We start from the raw sequence: 27,834 nt of genomic DNA on the forward strand, positions 1-27,834 counted from the left end.
ACCCATGGGTTGACATTGAGAGAGGCTGGACAGAGACTTCAGCCCAACCTCAGCATTTATAAAACACAAAACTTTGAAAAGCATGAATTAATCGAATGATTTTGCAATGTGGAGAGAAACAAACAGTTTCATCAATATGCAGTACTGGTCTTGTGTGTACTACTGTTTGGTCAATATAAGCATATATTTACTCTAGCAATAGACCTATCTCTGGAAAAAAATCTAACCCAGATTATATCATTAGAAAAGTAGAAATTTTACAAGTGTTTAAGATTGAGAACAGCAGTGTGTAACTGTTTCAAAAAGATTGAAGTCATATGAAATTATATCGTTAGAGTAATGCATCCCAAACAGCAGGTGGCGCTGTAATCATTGTTTAGACTAGAGGAGGAGGGAAAGTTCAAATCAGATGAGGAAGGGGACAGTTTTGGAGTATTTCAAACGGGTAGCCTATATAGATCACTTGCCATGGAGCCACATTTATGAAAGAGAGACTGTGAGGGACAGACTGTGTTTTCATTGGCATTGGCATCCGCTCTATAAAGCTATATCATTTTTCAAAGCTCATATTTTCATATTTTTATAACATTCATAATGTTATGCCTGATCGGTGTATACATGAACATTGAAATTTGCTCTTGAGCAGTCTTTTCCAGCCTAGGTTTTTTTATTTTTTATTTTTTTATTTTTTTGCCATGGCAAAGTTTTGATAAGTAAATACCTCTGCCTGGCGCTGGTAGTAAGTTTCCATTTCCTCTCAGTTTTCTCGTAATTTCTCTGTTTAAACGCTGTGATGATAATTCCTCAAGCCGTCTTTCCTGCTCCAATCTCAGTATCCCTCTTACAATGTTGCCCCTGAATTTGATGATTTTCCCCAGCACATCTGACAACCTGGCAAAGCACACTATATTAGGCTATAGGTATTAAATGAAATTATGAAACATAATATTTTTTTATTATGTGAAAAAAAATATTTTATGTGATGGGGTTAAGTTGTTCGGTTTGGCCATCCATTCATAACACATTAATAAAAAAAAGTACTAAAATCTTCTGCACCACTGTTAAAGAAACCAGGAAAGTCGTGAATATCATGTAATCGCTCTTTCACTGAACGACTCCCACCTGATCAGTACTGACAGGGAGCAGGTACACGTTTCAGGACACAGGTGTGACGCAGTTTCTTTCTTTTTTTTTTAAACGGTTATTTCAAAAAATATTCATATAATATTACAAATATACAAATGTTTCACATATACTGATCTAAAGTATTACATAGCATCATAAAACATTAATACATTTTTTGCATCAGTATTGTATTATGATGAATGTCGAGGATAACATTCATGTGGCGCAGTTTCTCCCGAGCGGCTGAACGAGCTCTGATGACGACACAGCTGTTCCACGATTGGCAGATGACAACGATCACGTGTGTTTTGTGTTCATTCGGACACCTTCAGTTCCACTAATGCGTACTAAATCTGTATTTTTATAGCATTTAAATCACTTTTCATGTTGTCGCAATGCTATATTGTGTCATGCTTATCACAATAAAAAAGCATAGACCCCACTTAAATGTTATTTAAATAGCATAGGTTGAACTTTATTATTGTACAAACAGATCTATTAAGCAGTATAAAGTATTGAACGAAAAAGCCTGTGTATTAGACAAATATTGCATGTGATTCGTCTCTGAGCGTCACTACGGGAAGCAGAAAGTGTCCGACTCCGTTTTCAGCTCCTCCCCGACAGCAAGCGGCAACTCTCGCCGATCGGTTACATCCCTCCGCAGCCGAAGCCTAGCACACCTTATGTGTCGCAGCAGCATAAACTGAGATTCTACGTCATATTATCTCTCTTTCCCCCAGGTCCTCAAGCGGAGAGGAGCAGCGATCGCAGCGAGAGGCCGTCCTAGATTTGGGAGCCATTCGCCAAAATGGTACGATATTTCAACCTGTCATTCATTGGGCTTTATCAGAAATTAAAGTTATATATTAAAACATTTTTGTTGATTTAGGAGGCATTTATTCAGTCATTCAGGCTATTTTTTTCATTATTATTCTGATGTTAATGACGTAATGACAACCTGCTTATAAGATTATCGCGTTTTATGTCAACCTTGAACATGAATTATAGGCTACGCGGGACATAATTTATGTCTTTATTTTAAGATAGTCAGAAAAAGGAATGACGCATTAAAATAGGCCTATGCATATATGTGTTCGATGGGAGATCAAAAAGTTCGTCATGTAGCCTAACTGTATGTGACATGTACCACTACGCATAAATGTAAAGCACAACCGCATGCGGTTTGTTCGATCTTTGTTTTTAAGTGAAAGTCTAGCCGTGTTATTTTAGGTAGGCTATATGGCCCAACACAGTGCACGCGCGCGCACTGGAATAACGTTACCGCGTTATAAATAGCGCGTGAACGCCCCCCACTCTTCTTTTCTATGCGTGTATTAAAGTTTCACGCACAGTGATAAAGCCATGCATGTGAAGGGCTGCTGGATCGCAAATATCGTTATTAAAGTGACGGTACCGCAAAATTATTGTTTTTGAAGGGCGAAACAACCCCACACTCTTATCAGACTAAACAAGCTTGCTGTTTTCCATCCACCCATTTTATGCATATTTTGGGATATCGCAGACACTGCGGATGGAAACGCCAAGATGCGAATACATTCTCTGCGCATAAAACGGATACATTTTTGATCCGATAAGAAAACATGCGCATAAACTATGATGGAAAGACGTTAATAAATAACACAAAATAAATGCCTCGTTGCGCATGTGACGGACAGCATATGTAGTAACAGGACTAACCAGCGAAACGATCTTCTCGCACAGCATCCGAAATGCTGGTTTGGTTGTTGTGAAATGCGCCTGAGCAAGGTCTGTGGTGGTTCAGTATAATTCCCTCCCAGAACTCTCCTAAATGACTGCGTATCAAAACAAAATAGAGAACACTTTTATTGCGTTTTGTCTGCTCTGCGCACCCCGAGCCGCGAGTAGTGGCTTCTCCTACTTTTATTTAGCGCCAGAGAGTTTTATCAGGAAGTGACGATGTTGTTATTTCTTCGACTCACTGGATGGAAACGGTGCTTTATTCGCAAATGTTTATACGATATTCCAATTTCGCAACTTTGGGTGTAATTACGCCTGTTGAGCTATTGGCTGAGTGCATCGCTGGGTAGCGCTTGTGCTGTGCAGACGGCAGCACACACAGCGGCCCCACAGAATCTGCGCACTCATGGTACATGCTGTGCTTCACTGCACTCCCTTATGAATTATGACACATATATAAAGCGTATGTGTTGAAATCATAATTACTGCATTACTACATAGTTATTGCTAGTAAATATTAGACATTTTACATTACTTTACCAAATGCAGTAAAAAAGGCATTTACAATATTTTTTAGAATATATGCCTGATATTTTAGAAGAAAATATATGGGGGAAAGAATGACTGCCTCAATTTATGGCGACAACGATATTCTCAAAAACGCATCATCACATTTGAATTTGAATTGTAATATTTTGGCATTTTAATTAATTTTATTGATTAATATTTATTTTTACATTGCATTTTGAATGTTTACTGCATTGTTGTAGTTTTGCGTCAGTTTTTGCTGTTTTAGTTGAGATATGTTAGTTTTATTAACATTTTATAATTCAATGACAAATACAGTTCCAGTGTACATTCACAATGTACTTTATAGGCTACTGCCTTTATTAAAAAAGTAGATGGACAAGCATAGTTGAACTGTCATAGTTACTGTCTAATGAGCCAGAGGCATTCACTTATTTTAACATCACATATTGTCCCTCACACACACACAAACACACTTGTATTTACTCAACAATCAACACTTGACAAACTTGTCTTTGGCCCTCAGGTGAACTTTACAGTAGACCAGATTCGGGGGATTATGGACAAAAAGTCCAATATCAGGAACATGTCTGTGATCGCCCATGTGGACCATGGCAAATCTACTCTCACTGATTCCTTGGTGTGCAAAGCTGGTATTATTGCTAATGCACGTGCAGGAGAGACCAGATTTACTGATACCAGAAAAGATGAACAAGAGCGATGCATCACCATAAAGTCAACGTAGGTATTCCTATTTAAAAATCTTATTGGTGTCATGTTATATTGAACATGATAAAAAATGTTTAAAAGTGCATTTATTTGTTCAAAAATCAATAAAACAGTAATAATGTGAAATACTATTACAATGTTTAAAATAACTTTTCTATTTGAATTTTTTAAAATTACATTTTTACCTGTGATGGCAAAGCTGAATTTTCAGCATCATTACTCCAGGCTGTAGTGTCACACAATCATTCAGAAATCATTCTAACATGCTGATTTGCTGCTAAAGAAACATTTCTTAATATTACCATTTTTTAAAACAGTGATATATATATAGCCTAATTATCAGGAATTTTGATAAATATGAAGAAAAGCATTTATTTGATATATTTTCGTCTTTATGTAGCTCTGCATCTCTTATTCTATTCGAATAAAATCTACAAAGGAAACACCAAAATGACTTCTTACAATCCCTGAAACCCTTTACATGTATGTTTCCCTTACAGGGCTATCTCTCTGTATTATGAGCTCAGTGAGTATGACTCAGCCTTCATTAAGCAGTGTAAGGATGGTGTTGGCTTCCTCATCAACCTGATCGACTCGCCAGGGCATGTTGACTTCTCCTCTGAGGTGACGGCAGCTCTCAGAGTTACAGATGGTGCCCTTGTAGTGGTAGACTGTGTATCAGGTAAGGCAAATTAATTTTAGGAAATCAAATTCACACTTCTTTTCTGTCATGAACCCCATAATCCATCGTGTCATCACGTTTTTATGATCAGATGTACAGCTGTATACGTATTTAATTTGAAGAAGATGTGATTAAATATGTGCGCATACACGGTGCTTGATTAACCGTGGCTTTTTTTCTGCATTCCGTGCAGAAACCGCTCTCATGAATTCTCCTCTGTAATGCAATCTCATGCATAATACAGCACAGAGATTATCTTAAAATAGTTAAATTTCATCAATAAATGCAGATAAGCGCTGAAGTAGAATTGTGGCGGCAGTAGGGTTGGGTGTCGTTTTTTTTTTTTTTACGATACCGGTGCCAAACCGGTACTTTTAAAATGGTAGCGGTGACTGAACCGATATTTACTTTTTTTTTTTTTTTAACGACAGTGGATGACATTAAAGAATGGCTTTTTATGACCACATTCTATGGCAAAATATTTTAGAACGTATTGCCTTAGTTTCCATGTTGATGCGTCGTGCTTCTCACATGACACACAGCAGCCACAATAGTGCTGTATCACATTCACAGATGTATTTTTTTATTTTTTTATTCAAAATGTAACATGTTAACTATATCATGAGCTATCTGGTATTCTTATTTCCAAATGTGTAAGTGAATGTGCTGTCATAATGATCATTTTAGTTGATCTAAAATGCGCAATGGGCGCCGCCATAGTTTGCGCCTCAGAGAATAAGATCTGTCTGATTTACATCACGTAAATTCATCCTCGTCTCACAAAATACATGAAAGTAAGTGACGCTGAACTGGGAGAAGAATAGAGTAAAATATATAGTTAATTTACTTAGAAAATGTGTATCTGATTTGAATAAGATATGCAGTCAAATTATAACTGTCTGAAAGGATTGTTATTGCCGCTTCCATAGACATTAGTTTGTGTTTTTTGCTAGTATTTATTTAAATGTCTGGAACCTAAAATAAACAAGATGTGGTTGAAAACATGGAATAGTTGTGATACATGACGAGCGCTGAGCATGTCTGTATCTGGCTTGGTGCCAGCCGAAGCGCGTTTGAACCATAGACTGTAAAAAAATATGGACGTAGTGTCCGTGACGTCACCCATAGGATTCCGATAAGCCGTTCTGAAGCTTAAAGTATGGGCAAGCTGGGCGTTGCCATCTTGTGAGCGAGTCATCGGGTGTCACTTCCGGATAACAGAAAATGGGCAAAAAGGCGGGATGTGCGAGGAGCTGAGGTGACGCAATGACTAATAGACGGCAGATAAATGGCTATCCACTTGTAACCACGCCCTTAATTATGCAGAACTTTAAGGCTTTATAAAACGTAAACGAATGAGTTATAAAAAAATTCACCCCCTTACAGTTATCATGAAGATCAAAATTAGCCATATAGGCAAAAACCAAAATTTGTACCAGGCTGTAAACATGTTTTTTTCTGCTTTAAAGTTGAGAATTTTAACATGGGGCTCAATGAGATTCTGCTCCCTTCTGGAGCCTGTCCCTAGAGGCCAGATAAGAAATTGCAGTTTACATTACTTCCGTATTGGCTTCAAGAGAGATCGTGGGAGGTTGCCGCTTGGTTTGAACTTAAGTGGGCAGCACCGAAATGAGGAACCAAAATCTGCGTACTAATTCTGTCTGGTACACACCGGTTATATAGGTAGCGGTGCCATATTGGAACCGGGTTTCGGTACCCAACCCTAGGCGGCAGCCAATTACACACTCCGGATGTATGCTTCTACCTCACATTCCGTCACAGTGCTTCGACTTTGCTTTTCAAACCGAAATTGCTCAGAAAAATGAGATTTAAAGCTGACTTGTTCCACAGGTGTGTGTGTACAGACTGAGACCGTCTTGAGACAAGCCATAGCAGAGCGCATCAAGCCTGTCTTGATGATGAACAAGATGGACCGTGCCCTCCTTGAGTTGCAACTGGAACCCGACGAGCTTTTCCTAACCTTCCAGCGGATTGTGGAGAACGTTAATGTCATCATTTCAACCTATGGTGAAGGAGAGACTGGACCAATGGGAAACATTATGGTAACAGTTTAGACTGGAAAGTCAACTTTATGAGTAAATTGTTTGCTTGTATTAATCTTTCCTACTGGTTTCTGGGGTACCTTAGGTGGATCCTGTGGTTGGGACTGTGGGATTTGGGTCAGGTCTCCATGGCTGGGCTTTTACTCTAAAGCAGTTTGCTGAGATGTACGTGGCCAAGTTTGCTGCCAAAGGGGATAAGAAAAAAACAGACCTCACTCCAGCAGAACGAGCCAAGAAAGTGGAGGAGATGATGAAAAAGCTTTGGGGAGACAAGTAAGTGTCTTGTGTTATGAAGGTGTCATTGTGATCTACTATCTCGAGTACAAATAACCCATATGATTTCAAGTATAAATTGCGCATATGTATGAAATCTCTTTAATTCAAAGCCATCTTTTTCAGGTACTTTGATCCCTCTTGTGGAAAATTCAGCAAATCATCAACCAATGCAGATGGCAAGAAGCTTCCCCGTACTTTCTGCCAACTTGTCTTGGATCCTATCTTTAAGGTTTGTGTTTGAATAAGTTCTTCTGGTTATATTGTCTCCTGCTACTTCCATTCATTTTCATTACTCTCTCATTTGAACAACTCCACAGGTTTTTGATGCCATTATGAATTTCAACAAAGAAGAGACCCAGAAACTGATTGAGAAACTTGAAGTAAAGCTTGATGCAGATGACAAAGAAAAAGAAGGAAAACCACTACTTAAGGTAGAGCTAAATACTTAAACTCGAAATAATGACTTTTGAGAGCCTGCACCCTAATTCAACTGGTATTGTTGTTGACACATGGTTTTTCGAATGCTTCCAGGCTGTGATGCGCCGCTGGTTGCCTGCAGGTGATGCTTTGCTCCAGATGATTACCATTCATCTTCCTTCTCCTGTCACTGCCCAAAAGTACCGCTGTGAACTGCTTTACGAGGGTCCTGGAGATGATGAGGCCGCTATGGGTAAGTTAAAACATTGTGAGGGATGCTACACTTCAGACTGCTTATTTTTCTTCAACTTTTTCACATTCGTCCTTTGACTTTCAAGGTGTAAAGAACTGCGATCCCAAAGCTCCTCTCATGATGTACATCTCCAAGATGGTGCCAACCACAGACAAGGGTAGATTCTATGCGTTTGGTCGTGTCTTCTCTGGTGTTGTTTCTACCGGGCAAAAGGTGCGCATCATGGGCCCAAACTTCACACCAGGAAAGAAGGAGGACTTGTACATAAAGCCAATCCAAAGGTTTGCTGCTGTCAATTACATATACATTATACTTTATCTTCACTTGATTTGATTTCATCATAACCCAATTGTCTCCCCAGAACTATCCTGATGATGGGTCGCTATGTGGAGCCCATTGAAGATGTGCCATGCGGGAACATTGCTGGTTTGGTTGGGGTTGATCAGTTCCTGGTCAAGACTGGCACCATTACCACATTTGAAAATGCTCACAACATGCGTGTTATGAAGTTCAGTGTTAGTCCTGTGGTGAGAGTTGCTGTGGAGGCCAAGAACCCAGCAGATCTACCAAAGTTGGTGGAGGGTCTTAAACGTCTGGCCAAGTCTGATCCCATGGTTCAGGTAAATATCTTGATGGTACAATGGTACCATTCAGATGGTACAAACAGAATTCAGTGTTTTCAATTATAAATACCAATGGTTTTCCATCTTCTGCTAGTGTATAATTGAAGAGTCTGGTGAGCACATTGTGGCAGGTGCTGGAGAGCTTCATCTGGAGATTTGCTTAAAAGACCTTGAGGAAGATCATGCCGGTATCCCTCTAAAGGTAGTGCTTGCATGACAATACTAAAGTGTACAGATATTTTTTACTCTATTCATTTCCACTAATAGTTTGATTTTTGTTTTTGCTGCAGAAATCAGACCCAGTTGTGTCATATCGTGAAACTGTCAGTGAAGAATCAGACCAAGTTTGCTTGTCCAAGTCTCCCAACAAGCACAATCGTCTGTACATGAAATCCAGGCCCTTCCCAGATGGCTTGGCCGAGGACGTCGATAAGGGTGACGTGACTGCTCGGCAGGAGCTCAAACAGAGAGCTCGCTACCTGACTGAGAAATATGAGTGGGAAGTTTCTGAGGCCCGTAAGATTTGGTGCTTTGGACCAGACGGCACAGGGCCCAACATCCTTGTGGATGTCACAAAGGGAGTTCAGTATCTGAATGAGATAAAGGACAGCGTAGTGGCTGGTTTCCAGTGGGCAACAAAAGAAGTGAGTCAAGATAGGTTATGCCTTTGAATTCATGCTTGGACATTTATACAGTTTACAATATAATAATGAGATACTTCAACAGAAACAATTTTGTGTTACCTTACCAGGGTGCACTCTGTGAAGAGAACATGCGGGCAGTCCGATTTGACATTCACGACGTCACTCTTCATGCTGATGCAATCCATAGAGGTGGCGGTCAGATCATTCCCACAGCCCGTCGAGTTCTGTATGCCTCTGTGCTCACTGCACAGCCAAGACTCATGGAGCCCATTTACCTGGTCGAGATTCAGGTACACATGGTGGAGTCGTGGAACAGAAAAACGAGAGTGCAATCTTTATGCTGTTAATATATTTTCTTTTCCCCTCCAGTGCCCAGAGCAGGTTGTTGGTGGCATCTACGGTGTGCTTAACAGAAAAAGAGGCCATGTGTTTGAGGAGTCCCAAGTGGCTGGGACACCTATATTTGTTGTGAAGGCATACCTACCTGTAAATGAATCATTTGGTGAGTTACTACTTCAGATTTGACTGCAGCATGATAAGTTTGTTAAAAATGCCAGCAATAGGTCATTGATGTCATGTATTGTTGTTACATTCAACAATAAATAAATTAGTTATAGCAGCTAAACACACATTTTTTTAGTGGTGCCTGGACATTAAAGTGATAGTTACTCAAGTCATCCCAGGTGTATGTGACATTCTTCTTTCAGACAAATAAATCTGAGTTGTATATAAAAAAAATGTCCAAGCTTTATAATGGCAGTTTCTGTTTTGAAGTCCATAAACATCTATCAATCATAAAACTTCTCACGGCTCCAGGGGGTTCATAAAGGCATTCTGAAGTGAAGCGTTTGTGGAAGAAATAAGTTTTGTTTTGCCATATCCTCTGCGGTTGTCACCGAAACTTGTGTTACACATACGTCACACACTCGAGTGCCAGACTCTCGTTAACGCGCATACGACAGTAAGCGGAAGTTAGAGATTACAGTTTGTAAAGTTTTAAAGATAGATATTTTTCTTACACAAACGCATCACTTCTCTTCATAAGGCCTTTATTAACCCCTTGGAGCACTTTTATGGATTTCAAACAGCCATTCATTGCCATTATAAAGCTTTGAAGATCCAGGACATTTTTTTATATAACTCTGATTTTATCTGTCTAAAAGAAAAACAAACAGGATGACATGAGGGTGAGTAAATCATGGGCTAATTTTCATTTTTGGGTGAACTATCCCTTTAACACAAGTCCTCCTCACTACCTTCAGTGCCTATAGTTTGCTTTCATTTGTTTTTGTATAGGTTTTACAGCAGACTTGAGGTCTAACACTGGCGGACAGGCCTTCCCTCAGTGCGTGTTTGACCACTGGCAGATTTTGCCAGGTGACCCCTACGACATAAACAGCAAACCTTGCCAAGTTGTGGCTGAGACCCGTAAACGCAAAGGTCTTAAGGAGGGCATCCCAGCATTGGACAACTTCCTGGACAAACTTTAAACTTCTCTGGATTGAATATGGTGATTGAAGCTATTAACCTTACATTGTTAACGTGATGACTCTGAAGTGTATGGCTTAATGTTTACACAAATCAAAATAATTTAATATGAATCAAAACAATAGCGCTTAATTTAAATATTCAAAGCTGCACAATTTTGCAGCAAATAAAATCTGAGCCTGTTAAAAAGGTGTGGATGAGTCCATGCATAAAAGATAGCAAATACATCACAGCAATCTGGACATAATATTTAAAAATATATTTTTCCAGATGAACATGAAGTAATGCTTCAATCACTGTGTATTGATTTACGCCTTAGGATGTATATGTATAATCTTAAACTGTACCCTCCTTTTCAGCAAAGAATTCAAGATTCTCAACAGCTTTACCTTTGCCATCATTATTGGAGAGCTATGTCGATTAAAAACCTCAGCCCTGACTGAGAGGGGCAATAAAAGCACTGTATCAACATTTACAGCACATCATTGTTTGTTTGTTTTTTTAACATTAAAATATATAAGCATCTTTGAATCAAAATAGTACACAAATAACGATGAATAACCACTTGCCTGCCTTCAGACTTGATGCAAGTATGTTGTATGGCGTAATCATAAGTCAGTTCATATAAGATGAACTTAAACTGCAACGTGTGTCTATTAAGTAAGCCATTAGCAAGAAAAATTTCTAAAACTCCAATTATTTTTATACCGTATTTTATGATCGTCCTATATATAAATTGTTATGCATAATTTTAAAATGAATGGCTTAATTTTCTTTACCCGTGCAGCTGCTGGTTGTTAAATGAGCAATTACCATGAAATTAGACAAATAACTTCCTTATCTACAATCATATTACAGCTTCTGAGGTGAATATGTTAGATGTGTTATGATCTAAAAAAACAACTTCCATATAAAATTACAGATTCAAAAGAGGTTTAACGCTTCAGCAAGAGAGAATCTCATGGCCCTTAGGCAAACAACCAAAAGTTCAAATACCGGTAAAAAAAAAAGAAAAAAAAAAAGATCTGTTGACACATTCTGCCTTGATATCAGACGAGTAAAAAAAAAAAAAAAAAAAAACATATAACAAACAGTTTTTATTGCTGCAACTTAAGTCTTGTAACAAAAAGTAATTGCACTGCTGAAATCGAAGAGACAAATAAAGTGAGCTGCCGCTGAAAACCTGCTTCCGTTTCAACCGCAGAACTGCTGAAGCAACACACAATGAAGAGAAGAGTGCTGTTTTTGGACGTGTCTGAGCTTTCAAGTCCACTCATTTACTCCGTTGTTTTGCTCTGCTCCTCCAATAAAATAGCCACAGGAAGAGAGTCATCGTGTAACCGACTGTTTCCCCAATTCGAAGGGGAAATAAAAGCTTAATTCAGGTTTAAAAACAATATTGTTTCTGACCCACTCAGAGATTTCATAGCAGTCCTTCTGGGTCCTTGTCGAAACACGATTCTTGAGGTCCATAATCAAATGTCAAAATAGTTTCCGCTTAACTGACTTGATTTGAGTGTAGTTGTTTTGGTGACTGACCAATAAAGATGCACCAGGATTCAGTCTAGAGAGATAATGTCTGATAGGCCTGAGGATCCTCCTGTGATCACACCAGTCTCATGACTCGAGCTGCTGCTATGTGTTGCCGTCTCGTACTGTGCAGATGAGGATACCAGGCTGGCGCTGGTGGTGGCACTCTGAAGGCTGCTGGAGAGGCTGTCTAAAAATATGGGGCCTCTGTAATGTTGCTGAAAGAACAATAAAGGAAACAACAGGTAAACAGCAGTGCAAACTATTAGAATATGTGTGCATGCAATCTTATTTCTTTGAAGGAATATTTTACACCTACCTGGGGGTCCCCTTGAATCAGAGAAAATAAATCAAGACCTTTGGGAAAGATGTGTGTAGTATGACATGTTAAAATTCATGTAAAAGCTAAAGCATATTTGATTGGATGGCAGACAGGATACATATACAAGAAAGCACATACTTTGCATATCTGTAGGAATAGTGGATAAGGTTGAATGATGGAATGGAACAGAGTAGTCCGCTATTGAGGAGGTCAGGTATGAGGTGTCCAGCCCCTGGACATTTGGCACCCGGACAGTTGAGGGCTGATAAGTCAAGACCCTAACACATGAAAAAAGGGAGCATATGAAAACCAATATACACACAAAAACATTATCAGAGTAATGGAGGCTCCACTGCAATAGACCTTTTGAAATATTTTGGGAATCATTCTGGATCATTTTTATCTTTTATCTATATTTTTCATCTACAGTAAGGGATACAACAATCACAGGGTTCCAACATTTTTGTTGGGGTTCCCAATTTCAATGCCTTTTCCAATTGATCATGATTTAATAAAAACATTTTTTAAAAAGCTTTTTGTTTTTTAAATGGAGCAATTCCAAGTTTCCTCACACCATATGTGCTCGGGCACTAATAACAGATATTTTATAATAATAATAATGGTAACTTTACAATAAGGTTTCATTAGTTAAAACTACTCTAGTTAACATGCAAGATTGAACAATTCTTCTACAACTTTTATTAATCTTAGTTAATGTTAATTTCATCAATTATTAATATATTCAAATATTTTGATTTATTAACAGTTAATGCACTGTGAAGTTACATGAAAACAAAAACAATTCACAGGCAGATTTTTTTTTAACTAACATTAACAAAGACGAATAAATACTGTAATAAATATATTGGTCAATGTTATGCAAAATGAGCCCTTATCGTAACGCTACCACAATAATAATAATAATATTAATAAACATTTCAGAGTGCAAGAAACCACCTAACTTTCCACTCATTTTTTTCTTTTTTGCATTACTTGCCATTACTTTTCTTCTTCAGGTTTTACCATCACCATGGGCAATTCTGCATTGATTGTACAGTTCAGGGTCATTCAAAATATGGTCACAAAAGGGCAAGGCTGATGAAAGGTGCACAGAAATTAATGAACACAAACCCTTTGCTGTGCATCTCCTCAGCCTTTGACATGTAGAGACAGCGCTTTTTCAGAGGAGGATCACTGTCCTCATCCTCATCATCATCATCAGACGAGCTCTCTAGTGTAAGGTCAATTATGTCTGCTTTTTTTGTACTGCTGGTTTCTGGGGGTGGCACCACTGCACTTTGTCTCACCGGGACAGCACCTAAAGGGCCATTAAATACTTTAAAAATGCATCAAAATATGGAAATCCTATTTACAATCAATTAAAACCTAGCACGCAGATAAAGCTTACACACTTATATAAATGGTAATGAACCTTACAATCAATTTTTGGGATACATGGAGATGACACTTTCAACGTCTCCTTCTTTGGTCTCATTGGACACCAAGTCCCATCCTCCTGAAATTTGATTTCATCAACATCTGTGCAGTCATTGAGTATTTCCATGAAGAGCCTGAAAAGCAGAGAGTGCCCACTGCCCAGTTTACTCCATGATTATTATGCTCAATAAAGATATCCCATATCTCAAGAGATATCATATCTCAATAAAGGCAAAAATATTCACTGATTGTGGTTGAAATGGCATATCCGCTACAGCAAACGCAATCTCACCCATCTATAATCAGACTCTCATATGTGGCTTTTTTGTCACAGACGGGACATATCCAGGTGGGCTTCTTCTCATTCATTTGCAGGTATAGAGCAGCATCAAAGCACTGCAGGTGGGAACAGGTGACAGCTCGGCAGGGTACCGTAAGGCGCATCTTGCCAAGCTATGAAAAAAAAAATACTCATTTGGTCTCACACATTTTTTTGCCATTCTAAATTAGCACAAAAAAAAAAACTTAAATATGTTGTTTAAAATGACATACATAAGCCAGTTAAGATCTTATAGATACAGTAACTTACTGGGCACATGAGTGAGACTCGTAAACTAGTTGTGGCGATTTCACTGTCAGGGTCTGCCGTGAGTTTTTCTTTAACTGTTACAAGAGTAAAGAAGGGGAGGATTTAGTACATTATTTCATTTAAGCAAATTAATTTTATAGAAGGACAAAAAGTAATTGTTAAAGGGTTACTTCAGCAATTAAAATATGCCTTTGTATCAGTACAAACCCTGGAGTATATTCAAATGCCCTATTTTCCCTCACTGCGCTTGCGCGAAAGCAGAAGTGTAACCATTTAATTTTTAAAAGCAGCAATGAAGAAAACGAAAAGAGGGAGATCTTTAAGTTATGTAGGCAGCTATCAAATAGCAGAAATTAAGTAAACTGTTGTGCCTCCAGTTTGTGTTGTAAAATGGATAATTAGTATTCTATTTAATTAGTATTCTAAAATTCTTGTATTTAATATTAATTAATATTTAGCCTACCTAATCTTATTATAAGTGGAAACCGTTGTCCATCTTGACACAATATCATGTTGGCCTTTTTTTTCTTTTCCCGTCTTAATTCATGAACGCAAGTCAGTGGGTATCACGCAATGTGCAAATGCAGTCTCAAACCCAGTCAATTTTTCACAACAGAAAGCGAAAGTCGGCACATTCTCAGAGACAATCAGAGATAAATCTACTTCAACATATGCTGATAATGTAGCCTGTAAGTATCTAAATTTATTTTCTTAATATTTCTCTTTTGGTCCATATTGTAAGAAAACAATAGAAGAAAAGTAGGCCCATTTTGTGTTAAACAAGTTGTTTTTAGATAAAGCTGCTCTTACTTTTCATTGAGACTGATATTATTGCAGTGTTCTGACATTATAGATTGATAATCATTTAAAGGGGTACTTCAGCGCTGGGAAGATGAATCTGTATTTAAAATGGGTCATTAATGTAGTAGAAATGTGAAATTAAAATTATGTTAGAAATTTGGTGCCTTCTAAAGACAGAAAATATATTTGTCTCAAGGGGATGAAAGACTACAATTCCCAAAAATTCCCATTCCCAAAAGCCACTGCTATTGGATTACTGTGACTGAGTTAGAGAACAGACACTACAATTAAATACTGAACGTGTCTGTTCAATATAATGATCGAGTTGCCTCGTAAATCTCAAAGCACTAACGCTGCAGTCAGATTACATTTAACGTCATAAATGAGCTGATGAGGTATCGTGATGAGAGCTGAGGTAATCACGATTTTTACACTGTTAAAAACTTTGATTCCCATCATAAACATGGACAAAGTTTAAAAAACTAAGTTGGATGCATAGCATTCTGGGAAGGCAACACTGCATTTGAACCGATTTGAACGCAGAAATGACGGGAAGCTTCGCAACACCACGCTTCAGTCGTATCGTAAACGTGGATCTCCAGGGTCACTGCTGTCACAGGACTTCACCAAATCAATAGTTACCAAAGAAGTGTGTTTTTGACGGAGCGGTCGCAGCGATAAAGGTTCACGGTCCTGCTTTGGAAACAGGTGGTGAGTAAAACTGCTTCAAATGTCTATGTTGTTGGCTATCGTTGCGCAAGTAAACATCAGTAAACAAAATGATCGTGTATAGTTAATTTATCAATTGAGCATGTGATCTATGGTGTGTGTTTAAATACATTTGTTTAGCTGACCACTATAGGTGTCAGTTTGTTTATTGTAAAACCACCCAAACATAAACCTAGGGGACGTTCTCACAAAGCGTGCTTTGATTCAGATTACTTTCATTCAAATGCGCTACTCCACTGTTTTTCTATACACTATCTGACGTGCAAAACCGTTTTGCTTGCTACTGCTAAGGTTTAGTCACATACAATAGTCCATAAATCAAATCATGTCATCATAAACCACGAGTAAACCCACACAAATGTTGACAGGCCACTAAATACAGTACATACCACTGAGACAGACGTCCTGCTGTTGCTGCTTCTCCTGTTCAATTTATTTCAACCTCCGATCTAATTCTGGATCATACAGGTCCTTCTCAAAAAATTAGCATATTGTGATAAAAGTTCATTATTTTCCATAATGTAATGATACAAATTTAACTTTCATATATTTTCGATTCATTGCACAACTGAAATATTTTCAATTATCTCAAATTGAGAATATCTCCAAAAATTTGCATATTTCATCTGACCAATAAAAGAAAAGTGTTTTTAATACAAAAAAAGTCAACCTTCAATTTATTATGTTCCGTTATGCACTCAATTACTTGTTCGGGAATCCTTTTGCAGAAATGACTGCTTCAATGTGGCGTGGCATGGAGGCGATCAGCCTGTGGCACTGCTGAGGTGTTATGGAGGCCCAGGATGCTTCGATAGCGGCCTTAAGCTCATCCAGAGTGTTGGGTCTTGCGTCTCTCAACTTTCTCTTTACAATATCCCACAGATTCTCTATGGGGTTCAGGTCAGGAGAGTTGGCAGGCCAATTGAGCACAGTAATACCATGGTCAGTAAACCATTTACCAGTGGTTTTGGCACTGTAAGCAGGTGCCAGGTCATGCTGAAAAACGAAATCTTCATCTCCATAAAGCTTTTCAGCAGATGGAAGCATGAAGTGCTCCAAAATCTCCTGATAGCTAGTTGCATTGACCCTGCCCTTGATAAAACACAGTGGACCAACACCAGCAGCTGACATGGCACCCCAGACCATCACTGACTGTGGGTACTTGACACTGGACTTCAGGCATTTTGGCATTTCCTTCTCACCAGTCTTCCTCCAGACTCTGGCACCTTGATTTCCGAATGACATGCAAAATTTGCTTTCATCAGAAAAAAGTACTTTGGACCACTGAGCAACAGTCCAGTGCTGCTTCTCTGTAGCCCAAAAGTGGCTTGACCAGGGGAATGCGGCACCTGTAGCCCATTTCCTGCACACGCCTGTGCACGGTGGCTCTGGATGTTTCTACTCCAGACTCAGTCCACTGCTTCCGCAAAGTCCCCCAAGGTCTGGAATCTGTCCTTCTCCACAATCTTCCTCTGGGTCCGGTCACCTCTTCTCGTTGTGCGTTTTTTGCCACACTTTTTCCTTCCCACAGACTTCCCACTGAGGTGCCTTGATTCAGCACTCTGGGAACAGCCTATTCGTTCAGAAATTTCTTTCTGTGTCTTACCCTCTCTCTTGAGGGTGTCAATGATGGCCTTCTGGACAGCAGTCAGGTCGGCAGTCTTACCCATGATTGCGGTTTTGAGTAATGAACCAGACTGGGAGTTTTTAAAAGCCTCAGGAATCTTTTGCAGGTGTTTAGAGTTAATTAGTTGATTCAGATGATTAGGTTAATAGCTCGTTTAGAGAACCTTTTCATGATATGCTAATTTTTAAGACAGGAATTTTGGGTTTTCATGAGCTGTATCCCAAAATCATTAGTATTAAAACAATAAAAGACCTGAAATATTTCAGTTGGTGTGCAATGAATCTGAAATATATATATATATATATATATATATATATATATATATATATATATATATATATATATATATATATATATATATATATATATATATATATATATATTTCATATATTTTAGATTCATTGTTTTATATATATATATATATATATATATATATATATATATATATATATATATATATATATATATATTTCATATATTTTAGATTCATTGTTTTATATATATATATATATATATATATATATATATATATATATATATATATATATATATATATATATATATATATATATATATATATATAAAAAATATATTACATTTTTATCATTACATTATGGAAAATAATAAACTTTATCACAATGAGTAGGACCTATATATGTATTAGTTGAATCTGATTGATAGCCAAGGTTTATTAGGGTAACGTTTTCTTTTCCATGCTTGAGGATGTCACAGCTTTCAGACGCTATCAATGCAACAGCTGTGCGCGCTCGTGATTCTTTAGCTCCGCCCACACCATACGCCTCCATCCGCTCGTTTTTTTCGGAAAGACTCAGTACAGCCCATCTTTCTTAAATAATAAAATATAATAAAACTAAAGACTTTTCGAAGATATGAAGGATGCAATAATACTCTATAGGTACTCAAGATTGACATGATATTGACTGAAACATATTTTGTTTCACTCCCCCCTTTAATTATAGACCTATAATTCCTTGTTTAATCAGGCTAAATGTTTTTAAATAGTGAGGTGTAATCTATCTATTATTTTATTATGCAGTATGAAATTGTTGGTGGGGTGCAAATTAATGTAGTATTAATTTAATAATAAAAGTAGGCCTACTCTAAAAATAATAATTTTTATACATAAATTCTAAATCCTCTTGATATCGATAGCTGATGCATTTGATAGGCTATCTCTCTATAATACGGCATGGTCTATCGTCGCAACAAGGCACGGGGGTTTTATTGCGCATTTTTACCCGTACAGTGTGACCAGACAAGACGTGCTCAACGATCAGACTGCACAGTTGAGAGCACATAAATCGTGAGCTTTGGCTTTATATCGCATGCGAGGTAAGTAGTACTGTGAGTAGGTAACCTTGCTGAAATCGCACGGTGTATGCCCAGCTTAAGTGTTTTAACTTCTAAATTTAATTTCTATTCATGACAGAAAATTTTATCTGACTCTGTTTGTGCTGTGACACTCGCTCAGCGACTTACTCATTATATTGAACAGACACGTTCAGTAATTAATTGTAGTGTCTGTTCTCCAACTGAACTGATTGGGGAAAGTAATTCAGTAGCGGCGGCTTTGGGAGTTGTCTCACAGGGCAGCGAAGCATTCTGGGAATTGTTGCCTTTCATCCCCATGAGACAAAAATATATTTTCTGTCTTTTCTCAGTCTAGAAGGCACCAAATACAAATACACACACTACATTAATGGCCCATTTTAAATACATTCATCTTCCCAGCACTAAAGTACCCCTTTAAAGAATTTGTGAAAAAAATAAACAAATATACTTATCAAATTTGTGAAGTGTAATCATATTTATGATTAAGATTACATGGGTATATTTTTCTCAGAGGGAAATGCTGCCTTACTCAAAGCTCTGGAGTGGTCAGGGTTTCTGATCCCCTTCATTCTTAATCTCTGTAGCAATAGTGGGGAGGTCAGCTGCCGCACCAAATAAACAGACATGGAGTATGTCTGCAGAAAACAAGACGGAAGTACATATAATGCTTAGAATAAAGAAATGGCTAAAGCGGTGCTGTGGCAATGTGTACTGGTACTTTACATACCTTTCCTATTTCAGGTGCCCATGTGACTACTATCTGATTGGGTACAGCAGATGACAACCTGACCAGCGATGTGATGTTCAGTGGTCTGCCGGGTCTTTTTTGCTCTACACCATTCTTAGGGGGCGGTGCATAACCCTGAGGGATAACCATATCAGATTTGCAATTACATTAATGTCCAGTTTGAGGTCAGTTAGATCTTTTTTTAAAGAAATTAACACTCTTACTTAAATCTTAAGTCACACTTAAATTTCAAATAAATACTTTTAAGAAAAAGTATTAATCAAAAAATACTGGGAAAAAAAATGGTTTCCAAAAAATTATTAAAAACACGTTTTCACCATTGACAATAATAAATGATTATTGAGCATAAACTCAGCATATTATGCAAAAGTGTGTCTAAAATATGCAATGTTTCATATCCATTTTAAAAGCCTGCACGTTCTCAGCTTTGGGGCAGGGATAGCCTTATAGTTAGAGTATCAGACTGTTATTCTGGTTTTCAGTCTGCATTAATTTGCAAATGCTGACTACGTCCACATCCAGTGTTTTTAAAATTGTGTTAAAGTCGGCATGAAACAGAAGTTCAGAGTCTTTTCTTTCCTATTATTAAAGGGTTAGTTCACCCAAAAAAGAAAAATTATTTCATTAATTACTTACCCTCATGTCGTTGGACACCCGTAAGACCTTTACATTATCATGAAAATTTATAAAAAATATAAAAGATATTTTTGTTGAAAGCTGATGGCTGAGAAAGGCTTCAGATAGGCCTCCATTGGCATTCAGTACATTCCCACTCACAAGACCCATAAAAGGCACTAAAGACGTTGTTACAAAGTCCATCTCACTACAGTGGCTGTACAATAATTTTACAATGCGAAGAAAATAGTTTGTGCCTAAAAGCCCCCAATATAACGACTTTATCCGCCAAGTTATTGTATTCCGTGTAGGTCTCGGACGTGAACTCACGCAATAGCGGCGCTCCTCTTCTTCTGGGTCATGAACAGCAGATCTGCATCATATTCTCGTGCATGTGCCGAAGAATCACGTCAGTAACTTGGTGGATTAAGTCGTTATTTTGATTTTTGTGCGCACAATAACTATTTCTGTCGCATTGTAAAATGATTGTACAGCCACTGTAGTGAGATGGACTTTGTAATGATGTCTTTAGTGCCTTTATGGGTCTTGTGAGTGGGTCAGCGGGAATGTACTGAATGCCTATGGAGGCCTATCTGAAGCCTTTCATCAGCTTTCAACAATATCTTCATTTGTGTTCCATAGATGAACGAAGGTCCAACGACATGAGGGTGAGTAATTAATAAAAAAATGTTTTGGGTGAACTAACCCTTTAAGTATATCAGAGTTAAACAGCTCCTCAAACAAGAAGAAATGTAGGGCAGGACTTGAAGGTTGTGGCTTACAATTTCCGTGATCTCGTGTGACAGGCTGTCAAGCCAGCATCAACAGAGAAGAAATTGTGTGATGAGAGGGAAATAATTTTAATTAAAGATTATGAGGGGACATTAATAAATATGTGTACAGACAAATAATACTGCACTGTTCCATAAAAAAAAACATCATCCATTTTGAGTTCATGGTGACTAAGTTTGAAACATTTAAAATGCCTCAAGACCTCTAGAAATCAAATACTTTTAAAATAACTAGTTTTGGAAAACATTAAACAGGTTTACATACAGGAAGGGGAAATAGCTTCCCATTGACTTTGATGCACAAGCTGTTTGGATAATTGTCCTCTTGTGGACAACTGGTCTCTGCTAGACAAAACCTAGAAACAAAATCTAAAATTTAGATTATGGTGACAACATCTTTGTATATGCTGCTGAAACTGATATACAAAAAAGCTTAGGAAAAGTAACACTGGTACGTTGGTTCTTACCGCAGTTGAATTTGAACCATGTAGTCCCTTCTTCCACCTGGAAGAAAGTCCCTATGCAAAAGGTTAAAAAGAAAGAAAGAACCAACCAATTTTAGACCAGGAGTAAAAGACAAGTCACATTTTAAAGTCTTATTTAAGTAATTTAGTTCTTACCGTGAAATGCAAACTTCTCTCACTTGTTGTGGAGTCAATGCAAATATGAAGTACTTCTCATGATGAAACCTCTGAATGGCATGGGTCCCTTTAAAACAAGTCATAGGGTGTATAGATTTAGACAAAGGCAATGAGGAAATTATGAACAACCCAATTGATGGCAAAGCAATTAGTTCACATACACTACAGATCAAAAGGGTCAGAAAGATTCTTCAATGATTTTTAAAGCTCTCTTTTATGCTGATCAAAAATACAATAAATATACATTTTAAAATATATTTAAAATGTAATTTATTCATGTGATGAACAAAGCTGTATTTTCCGCATCATATAACTCAAGTCTTCAGTGTCACATGATCCTTCAGAAATCATTCCAATATAATGATTGGTGCTCAAGAAACACATCTTTAGGGGCCAAGCACCGAAGGTACAGATGAGTTCACTCATGTTTATGCCAATAACTTTTGAACCATAAGGGCTAGAAACAAATCTTTTTTCCTCTGATTTCTTGGCTCAAGCCGATACGATTGCATATGACGTATAAAACATTTTGGTTATGAAAATTTTCCCGTCATTTTTAATTAACCGAAAACTAACTTTTTCAAACTCCTCCTAGGCCGTTGGTCTGATTTACACAAAAATTGACCCAGATCATCTTCAGACCATGCTGACAAAAAGTTTTGTAATTCAAGTTGATTCGTCAAATCGTTTTTGATAAACGCACAAGCAAATTTTATGTAGCGGTTGCAAAAACACACTAAAGGCTATATCTCCGCAACGCTTTATCATATTTAAACCAAACTTGGTACGTCATCACAAGCATGACATGCGGCAAAATGCAGCATTTTGGTGCAGCGCCACCTACTGGTCCGGAGATATGAAAAACGCCTATTTTTGTTTATAACTTCTGAAAAGTTTGTTCAAAGATTCAGGGCGTCATGCCGAGTCGACCAATTTTATCCTTTTAATACTTGCCGAGTCCAACGATACCAGATTTGCCAGGTTTCGATGTATGGTTTGTGCAGCGTTGTAATTAAGCGCTTATAAAACATTAGCTGGTATCTTTGAAACCGCTAGTCCGATCGAGACGAAACCAGCGTCAGAAGTTCATAAACATAGGTCAATAGCTAAAAGTAAGTAAAAGCCCAAATCTCAAAATATTGATAGTAAGGGGTAGTAAAATCCAATCAAAGTCAGGTGTCAGTCATTTTTGTGTTTTTTTCATATAAATGTCTATAACTCCAAAACGATGAGATATCTTCACCAAAATTCACACACACATTTGTGCGCTCACTCTAAGGACACACACACACACAAAAATGGGTAAGACTGTGCCCCTTGGTGGTGCTATAATTAAACAAAACATGAAAATGACTATACAACTCAATGTATTAATGTGCGGTTTCAAAATTTTGGCTTATATTTGTCTCCAAATGCCTTTACTCATTTTTGCAGATGGTCTGCTGCTAGCTTACTTCTGTTGCGCTTGGCCACGGTAATGGCTGCTTGCAGCTATAATTATTATCAATGTTTTAAACAGTTGTGCTGCATAATATTCTTTGTTGAACAGTAAGTTTCTTTATTTAAAATTGAAATTTTTTGTAGCAGCCAAAATGCCTTTATGGTCATGTCTGATTACCTAAATGCATCCTTGCCGTTATATTAATTAAAACATTTTTTTAAACTTTTGACCCCGATCGTCTCAATGATAGTGTAATGTTAGAGCAGACCTTTACACCAACTCAAACACTACTTTTTGTTAATGCATAAAGGGATAGTTCAGCCAAAAAAATTAAATTCTGACATAATTTACTCACCCTCAAGTTGTTCCAAACCTGTATTATTTTTTTTGTTCTGCTGAACACAAAGGAAGATATTTGGAATAATGTTTGTGACCAAGCAGCCATTGACTACCATAGCATTTATTTTTTCCCTCACCATGGTAATCAATGGCTGCCGGGATCCACTCAGTTGGGTGAACTATCCCTTTAAGCTCTTATATAATATATATTATATATATATATATATATACACATACACACACATATATACATACACACACATATATATATATATATATATATATATATATATATATATATATATATATATATATATATATGTATATATTAGGGCCGGGACTCGATAAAAAAAATTAATCTAATTAATTAGAGGCTTTGTAATTAATTAATCTAAATTAATTGCATATAAATATTTGACCTGAGAATGAGAAGTAATTTTTCACATGGATTTTTAGTATACCATTGAATAATGACTGAATACATAAGCTTAATTAACAAAATATTGTTTATTTATTTCAGTCCAGCAGACCAGCGCAATGTTTGCCATTAAGTGTAGCAAAAGCATATTTGTGATATTTGAGGCTCGATTTGCTGCGGTAATACGCAAATTCCTTGTTGTATAGCTTGCACACAACCATGCTCTTGTCGACGCTTCTATCCTTTCATTTTTTTAAACAAAATTTCCCATCCACGGGGCCAAGCAAAGCGGTCTCATCAGCTTCTTCGTTCATGTTCACTATGGTTTGTTGTTGTCGTGACTCGTGAAGGTTAGTTGGTGTTCCAGTATAATCGGTCCGTCGAAACTCATTCATTGAAAAACGTTCCGCAGTGCAAAAATAAGTGTGGTTAAAATTGTTATTTATTTTTTTGCGTAATTAATTAACACGTTAAAGTCCTGTAATTAATTAATCTTAATGCGTTAAAGTCCCAGCCCTAATATATATATATATATATAAATGCAATGCATTCATCTGTAAAGCTGTTTTCCACACTCTAATCAAAAGTTTATTAATTTATTTCTCATTTGACCAAGCATGGACAAATCCAGACATTTTGTATAAAATTACCTAAACTGGATGGTTTGATCAAGACATCCAGCACATCGTAAAATGGTAGGGCCTTCATCTGCACATCCGGGTGGACAGGGGCCATAAGTGTCGTGGGCTGCTGCATATTCATCATGGGCTTTAGTTCATGAAACACAGGTGAATCGCAGCTCACCTGCTGCTGCTGCAGGAGGTCTGAATTGCCGGTTTGCAGCGGAAGGTCTGAGCTCACAATTGTAGCACCACTGTCTATTTGAAAGTAGGATTTAATGCTTGACTTTAGAGACGCCAAATCCTGAAGCCCATCAAAAGTCCTTGGGTATCTCCGACAATACAGTTCCTTTATTTTGATCTGCACCGCAGGACTACAACCACTCCTTAGTAGATGCAAAGCCCTCAGTAATAGTTCATGCTTGCGACCGCTCTTGTTCCTTCCAGCAAAACCTAACAGTACCTGAAGCTCTGAAACACGGAAACTTGATACCATATTCTGCAAAACAAATTCAGAAAACCCATAAAAGATTTTGAGATAGTAAGCATGGAAAATCATATGGGCTGATTAAGGAAATTAGAAACATTTTTAGCCACACAAGTAAGAAAAAACACCCTCTAGGCTATGCCATACTAGAAATTTACACATTTTGCATTTACAATAGTAATAATTTCTTTAATATATATAAAAAAAATCTGTGCACCAATAATAATAAATATGGCAGAAGCTGATGGAATATGGTAACAACCGATGTTTAAAGAACCAATAGGTGAAATTTGTATGCAGATTAATTCATAAAGAATTATGTGTGACGTGAGGTGACAACCCACCCAAATACAACCATTCCAGAAACCCCAGAGAAATAAGAAAATCTCAACTGACCCTTCATTATATGGTCCATGCTTGATTGTTCTTATGTGTTAATCCTTTTTTCTTTAAAAATCCTTAACAAATGATCGAAATGCATCTAAAATGTTGAGAATAATTCCAAGACCCATTAGATAAACATCAAGAGCATAACAAAGGACAAAACACAGATCACTTTGATCCCGAGAAAAATTAACTGAACTGCTGAAACAAGCTGGATTTATAGTTATGTGGTATGTGTCTGAAAAATTTACAAAATATAATGAAACATTCAAATAATGGCAATATAATTGATTTAGTACACAAACACATGATCTACCTTTCTTGTATCCAAACACAGTCTACATTTGTTAATGCAGGGTATTGTTGATGCTGATCTGAAGCACAACACATTAAATCAAACTTTAAATGATTTATGCACAATGCCAAAAAAAATGTGGTGATGATGAAACGATCAGTGACAGGAATCAAGTTTGCCTTTAGGCTTGTAAACAACATTGGTCAGAGTGTCCCTCTGTAACGTTTACTTCGCAATTAAATGTAAAACGTGCGTCCATTTACATTTATACATACACAATTAGGACACAATGGTCTACACATCATTTATCCATACAGATGCACATAACAAATCAAACTACACTTGTGGGTACATGTATACATTAGCAATTGATGTTAGACGCTAGCTAACAAAAGACCAACCAAAACGATTCGAGCAATGAAGAAATTGTAACGTAAAAAACTTTTTACCTGCAGCGAACAGTCGTCAAGTTCAGTTAGGCATTATAATAAAGCGTTTTCATGCAGTAAAAGATGGTAATGAAAGCAGTGACATTTTTAGGCTGTTCTTCAATGTTTTTGTTGCAGCACGAGAGCTATAAGAGTAACGTTAGCTAGATGGTGGCTAACGAGCTAAACACAATCCGTCTAACAGACTGATGTGACGCCTCTCTATTAACTACAGGCCTAAAGAAACTAACCCATGGGCAGAAAACCGACAGGTAAAATAGCATAACAAAACGGTAACTACAAAATGTCTTCAGAATATGAAAACCGCAAAGAAGTAACCAGCTATCATTGCACTTTCGCCTACCCGTAACTCCTCAATATCCGCCATTTTCTGGCTGCGTTCATCCTGGCCAGTCCGGAGATGTCGGGTCACGTGACACAGCCTGGGTTAAAGAGGTCATATAATAAAAAAGTTTTTTTAACGTTAATAATTTACATTTTTAAAACGTTTTCTTCGTCAAAACAGCCATATTTAATTTTCTATGACAATTTCCCACACTCTTTCTGTCTGTTTATTTAATTGGGCTACTGTGTCAGAAGTTCTCCTATAGGAAGAAGTTTAAACATAAGTGACTTTCATTGATTTTTGATGTGCTGTGTCAATTTTGGTGTGCTGCTTACTTGTCAAAAAGCATTTTTTAAACAAGGCAAACACAATGAAGTGCAAATGCTGCGCAATAGCTGTAGGCAACAGTTTATGCCAGTGGTTCTCAGCCAGGGGCCATGTTCTCACTTAGGGCCTAAGCAGGCTTCTAAGGCAGCCTAGAGTAAATAAGTAAGCTCTATTTATATATTCATGTCCATTAAACTTTGTAAGCATACACACACACACACACACACACACATATATATATATATATATATATATATATATATATATATATATATATATATATATATATATATATATATATATATATATATATATATATATATATATATATATATATATAAGATAATTGAATCATCTGAATGGGAGAGTCAGAGAGCCTTTGTGAGCAACCCCTGGCTTCCTAGTGTTTTTCCACCCTTACAGGGCTTCCTAGTGTTTTTCCACCCTTACAGGCCTTGCACGCGCACACACACACACACACACACACACACACACACACACACACACACACACACACACACACACACACACACACACACACACACACACACACACACACACACACACACACACACACACACACACACACACACACACACACACACACACACACACACACACACACACACACCTGTAGTCATACAGGTGTATAATAACACCAGCCGGTGTATAATCACACATAAAAGAAATACAATGATAAAATTAAATACAAACTGAATCCAAACGAGTTTAGAAACTAGCTTTGTTGTGGATACCAGCTCATATTGGTATGGAGGGTAAGCAGAAAGTGCTTAAATTAAAGGATAAGGAAGAAATCAAAATTCCCCTTTGGTAAAGGTGCATGAGGCCAAATCATTAATTAAAACAGCATTGAAAAGGAGACACTATTATACTATTCAAAAATTGATTAATGTCAAAGCTTTTAAAGGGAAATGCAGAAGAGAATAAGTGATTTTGTCAAGGCTGGGACATACGGGTTTATAAGCATCCCTGTTTTTAATGGGAAAATGCCAATCTG

General features: G+C 37.4%; 2 protein-coding genes across 8 annotated transcripts; one reads left to right on the forward strand and one right to left on the reverse strand.

Annotated features, from left to right (window-relative positions):
* The first annotated feature begins 1,753 nt into the window (after positions 1-1,753).
* Positions 1,754-11,027, forward strand: eef2l2 (eukaryotic translation elongation factor 2, like 2). 2 transcript variants are annotated; one of them, XM_067438383.1, is made up of 16 exons: positions 1,754-1,936; positions 3,899-4,113; positions 4,602-4,783; positions 6,635-6,846; positions 6,932-7,119; positions 7,246-7,351; positions 7,440-7,553; positions 7,654-7,792; positions 7,878-8,073; positions 8,154-8,412; positions 8,510-8,617; positions 8,706-9,059; positions 9,167-9,349; positions 9,429-9,561; positions 10,356-10,569; positions 10,907-11,027. In XM_067438383.1, exons 1-15 carry the CDS (start codon positions 1,934-1,936, stop codon positions 10,547-10,549), a joined length of 2,586 nt encoding a protein of 861 aa, XP_067294484.1. In that variant the 5' UTR covers positions 1,754-1,933; the 3' UTR covers positions 10,550-10,569; positions 10,907-11,027. The 2 variants fall into 2 exon arrangements, with proteins under 2 accessions (XP_067294484.1, XP_067294483.1); XM_067438382.1 differs by having other exon boundaries at positions 10,356-11,027.
* A 602-nt stretch (positions 11,028-11,629) lies between these two features.
* On the reverse strand, positions 11,630-26,562 carry pias2 (protein inhibitor of activated STAT, 2). Of its 6 annotated transcripts, XM_067438387.1 has the most exons (16): positions 26,165-26,548; positions 25,737-25,794; positions 25,433-25,517; positions 24,580-25,048; positions 21,711-21,798; positions 21,558-21,608; positions 21,356-21,446; positions 19,664-19,798; positions 19,466-19,571; positions 14,426-14,499; positions 14,129-14,289; positions 13,837-13,970; positions 13,531-13,717; positions 12,538-12,677; positions 12,397-12,434; positions 11,630-12,295 (listed from the first exon to the last, which is right to left on the reverse strand). In XM_067438387.1, the coding sequence occupies exons 4-16, from the start codon at positions 25,043-25,045 to the stop codon at positions 12,107-12,109; spliced, it is 1,860 nt and encodes a 619-aa protein (XP_067294488.1). In that variant the 5' UTR covers positions 25,046-25,048; positions 25,433-25,517; positions 25,737-25,794; positions 26,165-26,548; the 3' UTR covers positions 11,630-12,106. The 6 variants fall into 6 exon arrangements, with proteins under 6 accessions (XP_067294488.1, XP_067294489.1, XP_067294487.1 ...); XM_067438388.1 differs by lacking the exon at positions 25,737-25,794 and having other exon boundaries at positions 26,508-26,562; XM_067438386.1 differs by lacking the exon at positions 25,737-25,794.
* Between the last annotated feature and the right edge of the window lie 1,272 nt (positions 26,563-27,834).

The sequence above is a fragment of the Pseudorasbora parva genome, chromosome 3, assembly GCF_024679245.1.
Source record: "Pseudorasbora parva isolate DD20220531a chromosome 3, ASM2467924v1, whole genome shotgun sequence".
NCBI lineage: Eukaryota > Metazoa > Chordata > Actinopteri > Cypriniformes > Gobionidae > Pseudorasbora > Pseudorasbora parva.

Excerpts from the sequence above, each read along its gene's own strand:
- eef2l2 (XM_067438382.1), top strand. Across the intron at positions 6,847-6,931 it reads GACCAATGGGAAACATTATG|GTGGATCCTGTGGTTGGGAC; the intron begins GTAACAGTTTAG and ends GGGGTACCTTAG. Across the intron at positions 7,352-7,439 it reads TCTTGGATCCTATCTTTAAG|GTTTTTGATGCCATTATGAA; the intron begins GTTTGTGTTTGA and ends ACAACTCCACAG.
- pias2 (XM_067438385.1), bottom strand. The coding sequence starts at position 26,531 with ATGGCGGATATTGAGGAGTTACGG. Across the intron at positions 19,799-21,355 it reads GGAAGCTATTTCCCCTTCCT|GGTTATGCACCGCCCCCTAA; the intron begins GTATGTAAACCT and ends GTTATCCCTCAG. Across the intron at positions 13,971-14,128 it reads GAGAGTCTGATTATAGATGG|GCTCTTCATGGAAATACTCA; the intron begins GTGAGATTGCGT and ends TCTGCTTTTCAG.